The sequence below is a fragment of the Saprolegnia diclina genome, assembly GCF_000281045.1.
Source record: "Saprolegnia diclina VS20 unplaced genomic scaffold supercont1.115, whole genome shotgun sequence".
Classification (NCBI taxonomy): Eukaryota; Oomycota; class Saprolegniomycetes; order Saprolegniales; family Saprolegniaceae; genus Saprolegnia; species Saprolegnia diclina.
The window spans coordinates 112,774-127,910 of NW_008246182.1; the positions used below are offsets into that span (position 1 = coordinate 112,774).

General features: G+C 57.4%; 8 protein-coding genes across 8 annotated transcripts in view; 4 read left to right on the forward strand and 4 right to left on the reverse strand.

Moving 5' to 3' along the window:
* Positions 1–44: 44 nt before the first annotated feature.
* Positions 45–1,799, reverse strand: SDRG_16157 (hypothetical protein). The gene is made up of 4 exons (XM_008622356.1): positions 1,715–1,799; positions 1,325–1,668; positions 1,179–1,280; positions 45–1,124 (listed from the first exon to the last, which is right to left on the reverse strand). Exons 1-4 carry the CDS (start codon positions 1,793–1,795, stop codon positions 200–202), a joined length of 1,452 nt encoding a protein of 483 aa, XP_008620578.1. The 5' UTR covers positions 1,796–1,799; the 3' UTR covers positions 45–199.
* A 168-nt stretch (positions 1,800–1,967) lies between these two features.
* On the reverse strand, positions 1,968–2,909 carry SDRG_16158 (hypothetical protein). The gene has a single exon (XM_008622357.1). The coding sequence runs from the start codon at positions 2,868–2,870 to the stop codon at positions 2,094–2,096; it is 777 nt and encodes a 258-aa protein (XP_008620579.1). The 5' UTR covers positions 2,871–2,909; the 3' UTR covers positions 1,968–2,093.
* Positions 2,910–3,117: 208 nt separating this feature from the next.
* On the reverse strand, positions 3,118–5,698 carry SDRG_16159 (hypothetical protein). The gene is made up of 9 exons (XM_008622358.1): positions 5,131–5,698; positions 4,756–5,086; positions 4,616–4,693; positions 4,477–4,563; positions 4,262–4,431; positions 4,119–4,217; positions 3,972–4,071; positions 3,747–3,922; positions 3,118–3,701 (listed from the first exon to the last, which is right to left on the reverse strand). The coding sequence occupies exons 1-9, from the start codon at positions 5,508–5,510 to the stop codon at positions 3,287–3,289; spliced, it is 1,836 nt and encodes a 611-aa protein (XP_008620580.1). The 5' UTR covers positions 5,511–5,698; the 3' UTR covers positions 3,118–3,286.
* A 380-nt stretch (positions 5,699–6,078) lies between these two features.
* On the forward strand, positions 6,079–7,670 carry SDRG_16160 (hypothetical protein). Its single transcript, XM_008622359.1, has 8 exons — positions 6,079–6,211; positions 6,266–6,322; positions 6,373–6,449; positions 6,493–6,630; positions 6,678–6,747; positions 6,811–6,911; positions 6,958–7,446; positions 7,501–7,670. Exons 1-8 carry the CDS (start codon positions 6,109–6,111, stop codon positions 7,543–7,545), a joined length of 1,080 nt encoding a protein of 359 aa, XP_008620581.1. The 5' UTR covers positions 6,079–6,108; the 3' UTR covers positions 7,546–7,670.
* SDRG_16161 (hypothetical protein) lies at positions 7,578–8,080 on the reverse strand. Its single transcript, XM_008622360.1, has one exon. It carries the CDS (start codon positions 8,050–8,052, stop codon positions 7,600–7,602), a length of 453 nt encoding a protein of 150 aa, XP_008620582.1. The 5' UTR covers positions 8,053–8,080; the 3' UTR covers positions 7,578–7,599.
* Positions 8,081–9,138: 1,058 nt separating this feature from the next.
* Positions 9,139–10,221, forward strand: SDRG_16162 (hypothetical protein). Its single transcript, XM_008622361.1, has one exon. It carries the CDS (start codon positions 9,165–9,167, stop codon positions 10,191–10,193), a length of 1,029 nt encoding a protein of 342 aa, XP_008620583.1. The 5' UTR covers positions 9,139–9,164; the 3' UTR covers positions 10,194–10,221.
* A 1,648-nt stretch (positions 10,222–11,869) lies between these two features.
* Positions 11,870–12,239, forward strand: SDRG_16163 (hypothetical protein; the record flags this gene model as incomplete). The annotated part of the gene is made up of 2 exons (XM_008622362.1): positions 11,870–11,997; positions 12,059–12,239. The coding sequence occupies 2 exons, from the start codon at positions 11,870–11,872 to the stop codon at positions 12,237–12,239; spliced, it is 309 nt and encodes a 102-aa protein (XP_008620584.1).
* Positions 12,240–14,043: 1,804 nt separating this feature from the next.
* The window catches only part of SDRG_16164 (hypothetical protein), a gene marked incomplete at its 5' end in the record, with an annotated part of 2,214 nt that continues 1,120 nt past the window's right edge, over positions 14,044–15,137 (forward strand). The window contains one exon of the mRNA XM_008622363.1: positions 14,044–15,123. Within this exon, the coding sequence (XP_008620585.1) occupies positions 14,044–15,123 (1,080 nt within the window). The remainder of the gene's footprint in view (positions 15,124–15,137) is intronic.

Sequence of the window (15,137 nt, forward strand, 5' to 3'; positions counted from 1 at the left end):
AGATAGATAGATAGATAGATAGATAGATAGATAGATAGATAGATAGATAGATAGATAGATAGATAGATAGATGCCGTGATTTGGCGCAAATACAACCTCAGGCGATGTACCCGTATGCAAAGATCTATCCAACGACTCCCATCTCGATAGTCTCCCATCAGTACCATCAAATAACGACAAGTTGCGTTTCAATGAGCAGCTACGACGACTGCGCGAGGGTACGTAGCGCGTCACCCACCTTCTTTGCGATTGGCGTCGCGTCCGACTCCATTTGGAGGTAGATGTTGCCGACGGCGTCATATGCGTGGTTGAGCATGTCGTACACGAACGGCATCGTACCGAGTGCCTTGCGCATCTTCTCGTGCTGTTTTTGCTTGGACGGGTGGTTGATCTTCTCGTACACGAGCGCGAGGTTGTGGTGCGCGCGGGCCTGGCCCGCATGCGAGTCGAGCTCGATCATGAGCGCGAGGTCCTTCAAATGGCTCTCAATCGCTTGGTCCATCTGCCCTTGCGCCGAGCAGACGTTGCCGAGGTTGGCGTGGGCCCGGCCCTCGAGGTCCAAGTCGCCTTCGCTGGCCGCTAGTAGGAGGCACTTGGTGTGGCACTCGTACGCTCGATTGTACTGCTCCGTACTCACATATGCAACGCCGAGACCCTTGAGCCCGCGGCCCTGCAGCTTGGCGTGGCCCACGAACGTGGCGAGGCGAATGCACTCGAGTTGGCTCGCAATCGACGCGGCAATGTGCCCCATCTCTTTTTTCGCCGTCCCGAGATGGTGGTGTATAAGAGCTTGCAGTGGAACGTCGTCGAGCGTCACAGCTAGACGAAGCACGCCCTGAAGCGTCGCCACCGCGGCTGTGAGGTCGTTGCACGCGTAGAGCTGGTACGATGCGAGCGCCAACTGCTCCGTCACGGGCACGTACGCTCCCGGAATCGCGACTTCAGTGAGGAAGAAACCTGCGTCCTCGGGCGTCGCATCGACGGCTTCATTGTTGAGCGGCAGCTCGAGACCAAACCCGATCTTTGGCGGCTGCCACCGCTGCGACACCCGCGGCAATGGCAGCGGCGTGCCGTTGGGCGTGAGCTGGCGCCGGGCAAACCGAGCTCGCGGCTTGCTCGCAATGCTAGTACGGTCAATGCTCGTATATGGGTGGCCACTCGATATCTCTGTGACGTACGGCAGTAGCTCGTGCATGGACGCACTTGCCCGTATGCCCACGTTATACAAGAGACTTCGTTCCAGCACACTTGTTTCCGCTGGTGAGCTCGAGATCCGTCGGCTACGCAGCAGCATGACACACAAGACTGATAAAAACCTTCGTACGGAAGCATCGGTGTGGACGCACTCGCTGTCAATGGCGCTTGGTGGAAGCTATTGTTGTTGTTGTTGGTCTCAGATTCGATCAGCGGCGATTTCAGAAGCTGGCTCCGCGCCTTGGCGAGCTGGTGCTTGGTGTCGTCGGTCATCGCAGCTGTCGGTAGCTGCCGACGCCGTGCTTTCGGCTCGGGTAGAGTGAGCGCTGGAATGCTCACACATGTTGGCTTTGGCGTATCTTGCCGCGTTGGCTTTACAAGATGCGACTCGCTCGATTGGCGGCGCAGGGCGGCCGGCGCCGTCGCTGGGGGCGGTTGCGTGCTACTGCGTCGGGTAGCGTCCAACGCCGCTTTCTGCTCGAGTTGCTGCGTCAACACCGTACGTCATATAGAGACGTACCGTTGTGAGTCGCGGCGCGACGGACCGACCCTTGAGCTCCGCCGAGAGGTTCGGGTACACGTTGGCGACGTCAAAGACCATCACGCCAAAGTTAGACTGGCGGGATCTGATTGGTCACACTCCTGATTTTTCAGCCAATGGGATTTGCGTGTCAATGGCGATGGCACATCTTGCATCCACGAGCTCCGCGGTGGCGACAGGCCTCGAACGCAGACGCCCACGCGGAGCTCGCCACCCACAAGTGGCGTTTGGATGCTGCACTGTCGCACATACTATGATTCACAGTGTATACTACTACTAAATTACCTTGCTATGTGTAAACTATCCTAATCCTGGCGGCTGGGCTTTGCGCCACATCTTCCTGCACATCCTGCGGCCATTAGACTCCGAGACGTTCGTTGCGGCAGATCGCTGCCTTCATCGCATCCAGCTCGGCTTCGTCTTGCACGAGCACGTCCATGTAATAAGGCGTCGTGACCCACTCGTCGACCTCGGGGCGCGGTGTCAAAATCTCAGAAACCGCTGTGCTCACGAGCGAGAGCCGCGCGTCCGGCGTGAGCAACCGTGTTTGGTACCACACGCCAAAGAGCGTCACAACCACGACGCCTGTCGTGTAAAGCAGCGTGCACTGGACTTGGTCGCGCTCCGTGTGGCCCTTGTTGAACGTCTCGGCCAGCACAAGCGCCCCAAGCAGCGTCGTCGTGTGGATGAGTCGGAGCCGCTCACTGGTGCGCGCAGCGTACCGACAGTAGAAAACAAACGCAAGCGCCGTGGCCGCATAGAGGCAGAGCTGCAAGACGAATGGAAAGACGTGGAGGCACGCCAAGGTGTAGTCGAACGCGAGCGCGAGCGTGGCCACGTACAAGGCAAAGAGCCCGAGGCCGTAGTAGGACGCTGCATAGTCTCGGACGAGCGACGCGTGCACGAGTAGACACAGAATGAGCACAAGAAACGCAACCGAGATGCCTGTAAAGCGGCTCATGTCAAATGCGTCGGCGGCCGCAATGACTGTGAGCGGTGGAAGCCCGGCGATGACGAGCTCGATGCGGCGGTAGCCGCCAAAGATGCACACGAGGCCGTACATGATGGCCGCTGCGTACAAGAGCACGTCCAGTGGGTCCATCGCGCTCGTATCTGTGGGTAGCGGGAACAGCATCAACTTGTAAGGTCCAATTCAATAATAACGTGACCGAGGACCGATATCCAATTCTTAGTACCAGCTGCGTTTCTTAGTGCAACTTGGGAAAGGCCATGTTGGTCCAGTCGCGTCCAGAACATGTCAAGAACGCACCGCGCATCCTTCTCGTGTCCATGCTCCATTATCTTCCAGGGTCCCTGGGGACCGTCCGCAGGCGCCCCTACAAGTCCCTGCAGCCAGTCACCACGACCGATGATGCCCCGTGCGTGCTCTCCGAGATCTTATTCTTGACGCTTATTCTTACACGATCCCACGATCGAAAATAAAGAAACGCGCAGCATCAATTCCCGGTTCTTCAACACCAATCTGGATACCGGTAGCAAATCTGAAGTCTGGCTTATTCGGTGAGCTCGGAGGATGCGTCACGACGTCGTTTACGGCCACTTGCAGCTGCAGCCGTCTTGCGGTCGGAGCGCTGGCCGTGCGACAAAGCGCTCGCCGAGCTTGGTGCCCTTCTTGAGAAGGTACCCAAACACGATGCCGCCGACCAATGTCACGAGCGACGCGGCGTGCACGAGCCGCTCAAACATAAAGCCAAGGTGGCGGTCCCAAAAGAGAAGCCCGACAAAGACGCTGCCAACGATCACCGTCGACGTCATGAGCGCGGCTTGGAGCGAGACCGGCGCCGCGTCGGCAAACGGCGAGTTCTTGTGGCGGCTCGGCACGTAGCGCTGCAGGAGCAAGTCGATCGTGTCTTGGCGGGACCCGTCCGCAAAGTTGTTGAGGATGTACCGAAGGCACGAGTTGTAGATGTCTTGCACAACGCCCTTCTTCGTGCGCTTGCCCGTGCTGCAGCAACATTAGTCGTTCGCGCATCGTGCAACTTGATTGTACCGGGTAAAGTCCGTCTTGAGCGCGCCCGTGCCCGCGTACAGGAACGAGATGGCGTCCGCGTTGTTGCCCCACATGTTTTTGAACGCGACCTCCAACGACGGGAATGGCGACGAGAGGACGTCGCCGTCGATGCTCTCGTTGGCCTGCAAGAGCAAGCTCCGGCGCGCAAAGAGCGACTAGCACTCGATCTTAGTCGTGCCGCACAACACATAAGGATACGTGTACCTGCACGACGTTGGTGCGGTCGAGGTTGTCCATGCAGTTGGTGCGCACGACGCCCGACTGCGTCGTCAATACCTGGCCCGTCGCGGCCTTGGTGAAGTACCTAGCCGCCGTTGCCACCATCTCAACAAGACAGCAAAAGAGCCGTACCCGTAGTCTAAGAAATCATTGTCGACTTGCTGAATGAGCTTGCTCAGGTTGTGCCACTGCATTTTGCGGCATTCGTGGTGGAAGTCGAACCAGACGTAGCTGCCGTAGATATAAGACCTATGACGACCACTCGTCATACGCACCGAACGTTGGCCAAAATGTGCGTGTCGCACGCCGACGCATGGCCGCACACTTTTTCAAATGCTTCGCCGAGTCGCAGCTGCTCTTTCTTCTTGTCGATCAAGTTGACCATGATCACGCGCCCGTAGAGCTTGATGAGCTCGTTCGCGTGCGCCGCGAACGCCAGCGTGTCCTATCGGCGTCCATGAGTCCTTGGCATTTGGCCACCTCGTCGTACCTTGTCGAGGTTGCCGCGCTGGTAGACTTTGGGCGCGTACTTCATCGTCACCGGTGAGCTCCAATGCACCGGGATCGACCCACGGATCTACATGTCCGCGTCGTCAGCGAGCTTCTTTCTCGAGACGAAGAGCGTCTACCTGCACAAACGAAGTCTGGCGACCATCTGCAAAGAGGCACGCTTGCTCGGTTTCAACAAAGTTGGCCACATTGCCATCCTATACAAGAGACACGAGCGTGGCATGATGATGATGATCAATGGACGGGCCGGAAGACGTACCTCGTCGATACCGCGCATGGTGAAGCGCAAGCCCTGGCGGCGGCACGATCGGCGCGAGATGTACACGACATCGAACGCCTTGGACGAGCAAGCGAGTTGCTTGACGACCTCAATGTAGCCTTGCATGATGGGCACGACCCACTCAAAGAGCTTCTTCTCGAGGAGGAACGTGGAGGCCGCATAGTTCCAGCAGAAGCGCGTGTCGGCGCGCTCGGCCACCGACTGCAGCGGCGAGAGCGCTGCAATGCGCTGGAGCGAGTGCGTCAAGTCAAAGTCGTACGCAAAGTAGAGCAGCTGCGCCTCGACGTTGGTCGTGAGCATCTGCACATACCTACATGAGCGTCAGCATGATGTGGCGGTCAGAGAGACGTCGACCGTTCTTCGTCGTGGAGCTGCGCCGCGCTCAAGAGCGGAACGTCGTGCGTCGGAAGCAGCACAAGCTCGATCGCGAGCACTTGGCGAAAGTCGACGTCGGCGTCGTCACGGAGCCCATGCACCTTGCCAACGCTCTTGGACTTGGTCACGAGCGCGAGGTACCGGCCCTTGAGCAAATTGTAGATGCCAAAGATGGCGTCAAAGGGCAGCGACCGCCCGTGCGTGTGCTTGAGGTCCGCAGCTTCCTCGAGCATGAGGAAGTTGGGGCTCGTCGCATTGCGCTCGAGGAGGAGACACTGGTCGACGTTCTTCTGCGAGATCGCGAGGTGGCTCTGGTCCGAGAGCACGTGCAGCTCAAAGCGGCCCGTCGTCGTCGTCATCCTTCTGCGCCCGACAAAGGTGACGTGGAAATAAAATTTGGCTGTCCGGATACCGGTCGGTTGTTGGCTGTGTCCAGGCGTGGCCACCGTGACTCACTGAAGCACGCACTCGCAACGTGCGCAGATCGCAATGACGCTGGATGTAGCCGCAGCAAGCTACAGCTGTACGCAGTTGGGCAGGTCTCGGCTGGGACGAGGGCCATGTCACATGGAGCACCATCCTCCTCATGGAATGGAGGGGTGCCATTAGTCTTTTTTTATATCGCGGGTATAACAACACGCAATGATCAATCATCTCTAAAATCACGCGTACTAAGCGACCGTCATTGTCATGAGCTAGTGTCAGCTCTGGTGTCCATTGGCACTACAGTACTGATATCAGCAGCAGCGATGGTGGCTATTCTCGCTAAAAAGCAGCGCAGCAAAGCCGCAAGGGTCAACTGAAGGGTCAATAATGAGCGCAGTTGATTTTCCCTGGTCGCTTAGGAGACACATGTCGCGTGTCGGCTATAAATACAAGCTTGAACTCGATACTGTCGGGTATAAAAGACAATTAACGGTCATTCGATTCCGCTCAGTCGCATTTTGGCAGGCCAAGATGATGGAACAGTACCTGCTCCGCGTGCCCAAGAAGGTGGGCACGGAGCTCCGGAAGAAGATCCAGGACAAGGATATCAAGGGCGTCGACATGGTTGCCGGCGGTAGGCGCGCCAGCATCCGCCGCCATGCGAATCTCATCGTCGTCGTCTTCGTAGCGGACAATAAGCATTTCAAGTTCCACCTCGGCGACCAAGAGTACCCCGTGACGCTGAGTACGCGCCGCCGCCATAGCTTGCGTGGCCTAATGCAGCGTGCTCTCTAGACCAGCTGCCGTGCATCCTCGAGACGCACAAGACGTACGACGACAACCTCTTTTACAAGAGCGGCGAGATTGGCCAGGTATGGTTGCGTCCTCGCAGCGCTTCCGACGACCATGCACTAGATCTTTATGGTGCACGAAAACACGGAAAAGCAAAAGCTCTACGAAGACGTCGCCGAGCTCCCGAGTGGCATCACGCCGCCGACCACCAACATTGTCAAGCGCAAGTACTCCAAGACCAAGAAGTACCCGACCTTTCCCGTTGGCATTCGTAGTCCTTCTCGCGTTGGACTCAAGCAACCCTGTAGAAAACAGACGTGGCGCGCGTCGAAGACAGCTTGATCCGCATCATGGGCGGCGGCGTCATCGAGGACGTGCGTACGTCGACCTCGCTCTTCTCCCATCGCGATGACATCGCTTACTCGAGTCCTCGATGCGTAGAGGAAGAACTCGTCGACTACTGCGACTGGATGGTCACCGACGCCGAGCCCCAGGGCATTGTAGTTTATGATGAAATGGACCTCATCGTGCAGCACCCCGAGGTACGGCGCTCTTTGCAGACGAGGAGTGCGCTCATGGAACATGAAGTACTTGACGATCTCCAAGAAGAAGGACCCGAACGAGAAGGATGGCAACAGCGCTGGCAGTGTGCTCGCCGAGCGCCGACAGGCCATCGAAGATGCACGAACACCGGCGGACGTGCTCTCGGAAGAGGACGACGACATGGACGACGACGGGAAGAGCAAGCCCGCGACCGCCGCGTCGACGCCGACCAACAGCGGCAACAAGTCGGCCGAAGACGACGACTTTGACGAGGACATGGAGCGCATGCTCAACGAAGACATGGACGACGACGACGACGATGACAAGTACAACCTCCAGGAAGACCCGCAGTACGTGGCGTTTGTGCGCCAGCGCCAAGTGCTGCAAAAGAAGCTCCACGACCTCGAGACGGAGATCTTGACCAACCAAGCGAGCATTTCATCCGCGACCAACTTTGTGCTCAAGCAGCGCTTCCAAGTCAAGGACCAGACGCTGCAGCAACAGAAGGCCCAGCTCCAAGACTCGCTCAACGAGGTACTCCCTGTGTTATGTATAGCGGACGCTCATGAGGAATGCTCGTGGCATTAGACCAACCAGTCGATCCGAGACCTCGAGGCCAAGGCCAACGTCTAACTTGGTGACTTTAGCTGCGAGACAAAGAGCAATGGAGAACGAAATGGAGTTAGATTAGGTGTAGGCCTCGACAATGTGCTGCGAGCGCTCGAAATCGTTGTTGATGAAAACCCACTGCGTGAGCGTGTTGGCACTGACGCTGGCGTCGTAGACGTACGGCATGACGAGCGCCACGGGCTGCTTGGTCGCCGACGCCGGCTTGGCGAGCAAGAGCACGTTGACATACACGTAGCCGGCCTTGTCAGGCACGTCGCGCCGCTCGTCGGCGACCATGATCTGCTCGATGAGGTTCATGGAGAAGGCTGTGTCCACTTCAACGCGGTTCAGGACCACGTCGTTGTCTTCGCGGACGATCGCCATGTTCTTGACACCGAGCGGAATGCACTTGACGCCCATCTTCTGCAGCCGCTTGGCCTCCTTGGCGCTACGCGTCTTGATCCACGCCGCGAGCGCCAGCTCCGTCGCATCGAGCTCGTACGCCGTCGTCTCGGCTTCCGGCGTTGCCATCTTGTCGAATGGATGTGACTGGTGCCAATCCACTATCCGGACAACATCACGTCCGGATACGAAGCGTTTTGGTTGATTCTGGCGGGAGAGAATCACTCTCAACGGCAAACAGCAAGAATGTGCAAGCGTATAATGCATCTACCCGTGGCCACAGCCAGAGGCGACGTCTTCGCACTCTGAGGAAGTCATGCGCGCCTCGTACACGGTCGTTGACCTTGTCGAGTCTGAGACTGGCGCCAAAACAAGATAACTGTCTGCGGGGCATACTACAAATCAGAAAGTGGGGCGCACTCCGGGACTCGACGACGGATCTGCCTGGCGATATACCAGCGTATGAACCGCTCGACTAAAACAAGTCGACAAGAGCCGCACCTTCTTGGCTCTAGGTACTAGCCGTTGTGGTACTGGCCAGTACGCCGACGCCGGGTCGATGCTCCGAGCAACGCTCAGAGGTCCGTTGTCATGGGTGTTGTTCCTTTGAGGATCGTTCAGTACTTGCGTTCCAAGGCTTGTCCCATCGATACCCAATACACTGGGTCTTGGAGGCATCCAGCGCATAGTATTGTGTGCACCGTACTACTGTGTTGGAATCATATCCTCATAGCCAGTTGCCTTCTCGGCTCCGATTTTCCAGATCAGAGCATGTACTGCACTGCATTTCTATGATATACTCCACGTCATAAGCCGTCGAAGCAAAGTCAATGCGAGTAGATTTGGCTATGGGGTGGACGGTCGGTGTCGGACTTCACCAGCACCGCAGTAACGGGATTCCTTGGCGTGTTTCGGGCTGTTCGTCTCGGCGAGATCCATGTGCGAGCACATCAACAGAACCTTCTAAATCAACTACAAGGCGACACACCATGACGTGGCACGCGGTGCATACAGCATGCCGTTCCTTTATACCCTCTGTATTTCCAGAGTGTGTACAGTGGTCTGCGATAGACATTTTGCCAGTAGGGGTAGGAATTCTTTTTCATATCCCACTGCAGGTTCATATTACGTGTGTGAACCACGTGCAACGCCGGATTCAGGCTGTCAAATGCAGAGGCAAACTCGATATCTGGAGCTCATTTTCCAATTTGGTGGCTACTACACAACAACAAAGCAGCGGTATGAAGCTCATTGCTACGACTCTCCTCCTGGCGGCTGCCATCTCGAACGTTGAAGCCCACGGGCGCCTCGTCAAGCCGCCCCACCGCGGCTACATTGGCAAGTTGCCCCAGTTCAAGGACTACGTCCCCACCGACTATTCCGACCACGGCCTCAACGGCGGTGGCATCGAGGGGACGAAGGGTGGTCAGCACGGAATCTGCGGCGACCCGTACAACGGCAACCGTGCCCACGAGACTGGCGGCGTGTATGGCCTCTTCCCGACCCACGGCGCCAAGGTCATTGGCGAATGCTACGCCCCCGGCGCCACGGTCGACCTCCAAGTTCAGATCACGGCCAACCACAAGGGCTACTTTGAGTTTGGCCTTTGCAAACTCAACAGCAAGGGCGACAAGGAGACCGAAGAGTGCTTCCAGACGCTGTCGCAGCCCAACGGTGAGAAGCAGTGGCAGCTCCCCGCCGGTGCCGACTTTTTCAAGATGCAGTACAAGCTGCCGTCGGACGTCAAGTGCGACGGTGACTCGCACTGCGTGCTCCGGTGGTGGTACGTTGGTGGCAACAACCCGGGCGTCGGCATCAACGGCCAGGAGCAGTTTTGGAACTGCGCCGATATCTACATCAGCGACTCGTGCGGGTCGGACCCGAAGCCGTCGCCAAGCAGCCAGCACCCGACGCCGGCACCGAGCTCAGCCAAGCCTACATCGGCGCCCTCGGACGCCCCTACGTCCAAGCCGAGCAACGTGCCCAGCCCGACGACCGAGGAGCCGTGCGATCCGACAACGGCAAAGCCTATCCCCTCGAAGACACCGTCGCCCAAGCCGACGTCCAAGACGCCCGTGCACCCCACGACCAAGCCCACGGTGAAGCCGACTACCAAGCCAACGTCCAAGCCCAACTCGGGTGGCGGTAAGAAGGTCTGGGAGCAGTGCGGTGGCAAGGACTACACGGGCAGCACGGAATGCGTCGGCGGCAGCACCTGCGTCAAGCAAGACGAGTGGTACTCGCAGTGCGTGCCCAAGCGCCTCCGTTAAACCGACTACGTATGTGCGTAATGTCAGCTCGTTGTATGAATAGTTTCGATTCATGAGTTTTGATGGGGATCAAGCAAAAGTCACGCTTTTGCGTTGAGTATGTTTACACTGGCAAACTCACGGGCGACACCGCTTTCTACACCGTTGAACATGATGACACCGACCAAGAGCAAGGACAATTCGGTCGATGAAGCATCCTTGGCAAGTCGACGTCATCGCTTCTGCAGCATCGGGATCCTCATCATCCGGATTTTACTCGGATAGTCCCCCGTCAAGATCGTTTGGCGCCAATCTCGAGTATGTTAGAGGCGAGTGAGCTGGCACTGTAGTAGGCGTTTCACCTAGTGAGCACGAAGCTCGACGATCAATTCGATCAATATTCAGTCCAGTGGTCTAGTTATTAAGAGAGTTAGCATATTACTGAGCGAAGTAACTCCACCACACCGAGGCTATGGAGATATACGCTTGTGAGCCCAACGAGCTCGCGTTGGAAGAGTGACTTTGCCGACGAGTACTGTTTGCTGCATGGAAAATGCCGCGCAACGAGAGCCCTAGTCGTGCAGCGACGGTGCACCTTACGGCGTTTTGGACTCTCATAGATCTTTCCATCATGGCATACTGGTCACTGCCCAACGACCTCACTAACACAAATAGCCGCCCCGGCGTAGTGGCGGTTTTTGGGGCATCACGAGCCATACTGTAGTAGTATGTCGTATTTGAATGTCGTCGACCCTTGGTTCGGGAGCTGCTGGTTGAACGGTTTGGCAACCTATCGTGGCGACGTCAGAGCTACGTTCCTCTCGATGTCGGATGTTGTTGCCATCTCATTCGTCCCCTGTCAGCGGCGCAAGTACCTGTGCATACGTTCTTTCTCAGCGCACCGAGGTAAAGACCAAAGCGCACGCCGCGTCATTCGCACACGTCGCCATTCTGGTCGCTGTGACGACCCAGTGCGTAACCTGGTCGTACCTGGTGTCCGAAGCAAAAAGGGCGCGAGTTGCCGCAACAGCGCCACGACCACGACGCGTGAAACTGCGCGATCTTTATACACACAGCGCCCTGTTTTATGCGGCAGCTTTATAAGAATGACAGCTTCAAGTCGCGCTCTATCGCTTGTCGTCACCGCTCATGCCTAAGAAGTGAGCCCGCCGCCCACTCCAATGCAAGACGCGGCCCTATCGAACCATGCTCTACACCCAGCGACGCTGGGATGACAACGCACGAGGCCTTGGCGCCAGCCAAGCATGGTTGAAGTTGGGTCGGCAACTTGCCGCAAGAAATTGACGCGTGGTTTTACGACCAGCGCGCCGCAACATAAACCCGACACGCTCGGTTTCCGTCATATGACACTATTTCTGCGTCAACCAGCAACGAAGAGATATGCCACAGGTCGAGCGCGAAGCGTATGGCGATGACCGAATTCCAATCACGACAAGTAGGGTCATAGAAAGGAGCTGTGAGGCCAAGGGGCTCTTCGTGTCGTGTCGCGCAAGTAGGATTCGCGTGGGCACCGAAATAGTGTGCCTTGAAGTGGCGTGTTTTTAACACCTGTGCTCAATACAACACGTATACTGAAACCAAATGGCCGTGCGCCGGTATAAAACAGCTGTTGGAAAAGATGTGGGGCCACCGCCTCCATTTGTGAAATCCCTCCGAATCCCTACAGTCAGTTCAAGATGCTCAGCATTCGCCGCGCCGTCGTCGCCCGCGCCCCCGCCACGTTCTCGGCGGTCACCATGCCCACCCGCTCGTTCTCGGACAAGTGGACCGAGAAGGAGATGGCCGAGGAGAAGCGCTTCTTCAAGTAAGGCCTCCCATGCGACGGCTGCTTCCTGGACGAGACGATTGATACGTGGCATGTGTAGCAAGGAAGACGAGAAGGCGCTCCGCCAGCTCCTCGCCAAGATGAAGGGCCAGGTCGACGGCACGGACGCCGCCAAGGCCCACGAAGCCGCCGAGAAGAAGCACATCGCCAAGATCCTCGGCTCGGACGTCTCGGCCGACGCCGTCGAGAAGCTCCTCAAGTGGAAGCACGACCAGCACTAAGCGCCACATCGATCGTGATGATGAAATGAATCAGTATGCATTAATCCTCTACCCACGACCGCAGCCTTCTCGTGGGTGCCATCCGAGACATATGGCACGCCGCCGGACCTTGCAGGTTGCCGCCTTTGGCGTCTTGCATGCTGTTTTCTATCGTACACCCCGAGGAAATGCATGCTTGCACTGGCCCGCCATTGCGGCCACCAAGTCGCAAGGGCGAGGGAACGCGAGATGGCAGCTTGGCATTTGTCGCCATGGCATCCTTGGATGGATGGCAAAGGGCAAATCTGGTTTGACAGAACATGTTGCGATCTTCGACTCGAGGGGCCGAAGACATCCCTGCGAGTTGCCTCGTCGCGCGCGACACAGGTGCACACGCTACGTGCGCCAACAAGGAGCAGCAAGTGAGTCTAGTTCTAAGAGTCGCTTTTCACTCGAGGCGCACAGCCGCTTTGACGGACGTCGCTCTGCTCTTCAAGGAGTCTTCTGTCAGTGTCAACTGTATTGGCATTCCATTTGCATACTATGAATCCACCAAGTGCTGTCGACGTCCTGGCGTGGGGCCTCTAAGATACAACGACGATCTTAATACTGGCGTTTACCTCACATACGTCTAGGATCCCGCGTGGCTGCTTCTGGTATCCTTTGCGACATCATAGCTGTAGGTACAGCGTGTATGTAGACGTCGCGCTCGCTTTACTATGCCTCTCGACGATCTGCCTAGGGTTCAGTGCGTCATCCAGGGAAGTCGAGTGGCGAAAGTCGGTGGCCCGAAGAGGCCGGTGGCATGCGCGGGGATAACAGCGTTGCTAGCTCTGGCGCCATTTCGATGCGAGCCAACTACATGTTGATCGCTCGCTTGCCGTCGGTCGAAGTACGATCGTCCCCATCTCCTCCGTGAAGTAATGCGAGGACAGATTCTGTTGTGCTCCTCGAAGATAGCTCTCGACGATCCCTCGAGTCGAAACACCCAGGGTTGGCATAAACGAGTCCGATGAGGAAAATCAATGTTGAGTTTGAGATGCATGAGGGCTCGACTGGTGGTGCACTTGTATGCTCAGAAACCCATGACTTTATGGTAACATTGTGCGTCAAAATATATTAATACTTGAAATACTCAAGAGTGAGCGATTCGACTCAAGCTGGCCAACCAATGAGATCGCTCACATGCGGCCAATGAAATGGGGTGAAATCTTTTGGGTCATTTTCTCTGATGCTGATTTGAGCGAACCGCTGTGTTGTGGATGTGTGCCCGTCCAAGCTACGTCGCTCGCTGCACCAGGGTCCACACCAGGGAACCCATCCTGCTCAGGACCACTGCAAGTCTGTCCACAGAAGCGACGACACTGATGCTGCTCACATGTCGCCCATGTGTGCACCGGCGTTCAAGACCCACAGTGTAAATATAATTCAACTCTGACAACTTGGTAACCTCCTAATGTCAGAAATCCATGATGAGAGTGTTCGAGGTTACTGAGGCTACAAGCACGATTTGCGCTGGTGGCTGGCAGCCACAACTGCTACTACATTGTGATGGCCGCAATGTTTGCAGTGAACCCAGCTTACAGTACCACAAGGTGCATTCTAGTGAGCGATCTCATGACTGTATAGCAGCAACAACAGCAGGTTGGGTATGTTGACAAGAGATCGGCCTAACTTGGTTTGGCAAGCCGCTTGTAGCCGTCGGAATACGAAATTTTGGCGCCGAGAGCGTCGGGGGATTGGCGACACCGTACGTCACACTGCTATCAGCCACCCCTGCTTTCGCCAGCCGACTTCGTTCATTTTTCAATTGCCTCTGTCGACCATGGTGCGTGTCTTTCTCGCCTCGTCTCTCAGTCTCGCGCTCGCCCATGCGCTCGACACGACAGCACCACCCACTAACGCGACGGCGACGACTGACCTCGACGATGCCTCTGTGCTCAAGCAGTTCCAAGCGTGGCAGGCCTCCCCCGCCGGCCAGTTTGCTCGCAAGCAAGGCCTTCTGGAGAGTGCGGAGGCCGGTCCCGACCCGGTTCGGCTCGCCGCGTTCAAGGAGACGCTCATCACGATTGCGGAGCTCAACCAAAAGCACACGAGCGCGACCTTCTCGGCCGACAACCCGTTTGCTGCGATGACCAACGACGAGTTCGCCACCTATATCAAGCGCGCTGGCGCCGACGTCCAAGCTACGGCGGACCCATCGCGCCTCGAGACATCGACCGCAACCGACTCGATGGACTGGGCACCGTCTGGGTGCGTCGCGCCTGTGAAGGACCAAGGTGTGTGCGGCTCGTGCTACGCCCACGCAGCGGTCGCGGCCGTCGAAAGCGCCATGTGCCTCTTGAGCAACCCGCGCAAACTCGTAACGTACTCGGACCAACAGCTCACGAGCTGCGGTCCCGGCGGCTGCACCGGTGGCCTCTCGTTGCGCTCGCTCAACTGGATGCTGGCGAATGGCGTGTGCACGCAAGACGCGTACCCATACAGCAACCAATTTACTTCGGTCACGGAGACGTGCAAGACGACGTGCAGTCCCGTGAAGCTACCGTTCACAGCGCTTGGCAAGTCGGTCGGTGAGAAGGAGCTCGAGACCAACCTGCGACGGCAACCCGTCGCGGCGACGATGGCCGCGTCCAGCGCCGTCTTCAAGAACTACCAAAGCGGCATCATCACGTCCGGCTGCGACACGGAGATCGACCACATGGTCCTCGCCGTCGGCTACGGCATCGACGCTGGTCTCCCGTTCTTCAAGTTCAAGAACTCGTGGGGCACGTCCTGGGGCGAGCAGGGCTACTTCCGGCTACAGCGCGGCGTTGGCGGCGTTGGTACGTGCGGGCTAGCGACCGGCGGTGACTTTCCGCAGATTGCGCCGCCGACATTCGGCTTGGCGACTGCACGCGGTGCTGTCGTGTACGAATA

What these genes read in the sequence shown, in the direction of transcription:
- SDRG_16159 (XM_008622358.1), bottom strand. Translation starts at nt 5,510, where the DNA reads ATGACGACGACGACGGGCCGCTTTGAGCTGCACGTGCTCTCGGACCAG. An exon ending in CAGCTCCACGACGAAGAACG is followed by an intron (nt 5,087 to 5,130) that starts GTCGACGTCTCT and finishes ACGCTCATGTAG; the next exon opens with GTATGTGCAGATGCTCACGA. An exon ending in ACCGCACCAACGTCGTGCAG is followed by an intron (nt 3,923 to 3,971) that starts GTACACGTATCC and finishes ATCGAGTGCTAG; the next exon opens with TCGCTCTTTGCGCGCCGGAG.
- SDRG_16161 (XM_008622360.1), bottom strand. Translation starts at nt 8,052, where the DNA reads ATGGCAACGCCGGAAGCCGAGACGACGGCGTACGAGCTCGATGCGACG.
- SDRG_16157 (XM_008622356.1), bottom strand. Translation starts at nt 1,795, where the DNA reads ATGGTCTTTGACGTCGCCAACGTGTACCCGAACCTCTCGGCGGAGCTC. An exon ending in TCGCGCCGCGACTCACAACG is followed by an intron (nt 1,669 to 1,714) that starts GTACGTCTCTAT and finishes CAACTCGAGCAG; the next exon opens with AAAGCGGCGTTGGACGCTAC. An exon ending in GCGTCCACACCGATGCTTCC is followed by an intron (nt 1,281 to 1,324) that starts GTACGAAGGTTT and finishes GCTGCTGCGTAG; the next exon opens with CCGACGGATCTCGAGCTCAC.
- SDRG_16158 (XM_008622357.1), bottom strand. Translation starts at nt 2,870, where the DNA reads ATGCTGTTCCCGCTACCCACAGATACGAGCGCGATGGACCCACTGGAC.
- SDRG_16160 (XM_008622359.1), top strand. Translation starts at nt 6,109, where the DNA reads ATGATGGAACAGTACCTGCTCCGCGTGCCCAAGAAGGTGGGCACGGAG. An exon ending in AGAGTACCCCGTGACGCTGA is followed by an intron (nt 6,323 to 6,372) that starts GTACGCGCCGCC and finishes CGTGCTCTCTAG; the next exon opens with ACCAGCTGCCGTGCATCCTC. An exon ending in AGAGCGGCGAGATTGGCCAG is followed by an intron (nt 6,450 to 6,492) that starts GTATGGTTGCGT and finishes ACCATGCACTAG; the next exon opens with ATCTTTATGGTGCACGAAAA.
- SDRG_16162 (XM_008622361.1), top strand. Translation starts at nt 9,165, where the DNA reads ATGAAGCTCATTGCTACGACTCTCCTCCTGGCGGCTGCCATCTCGAAC.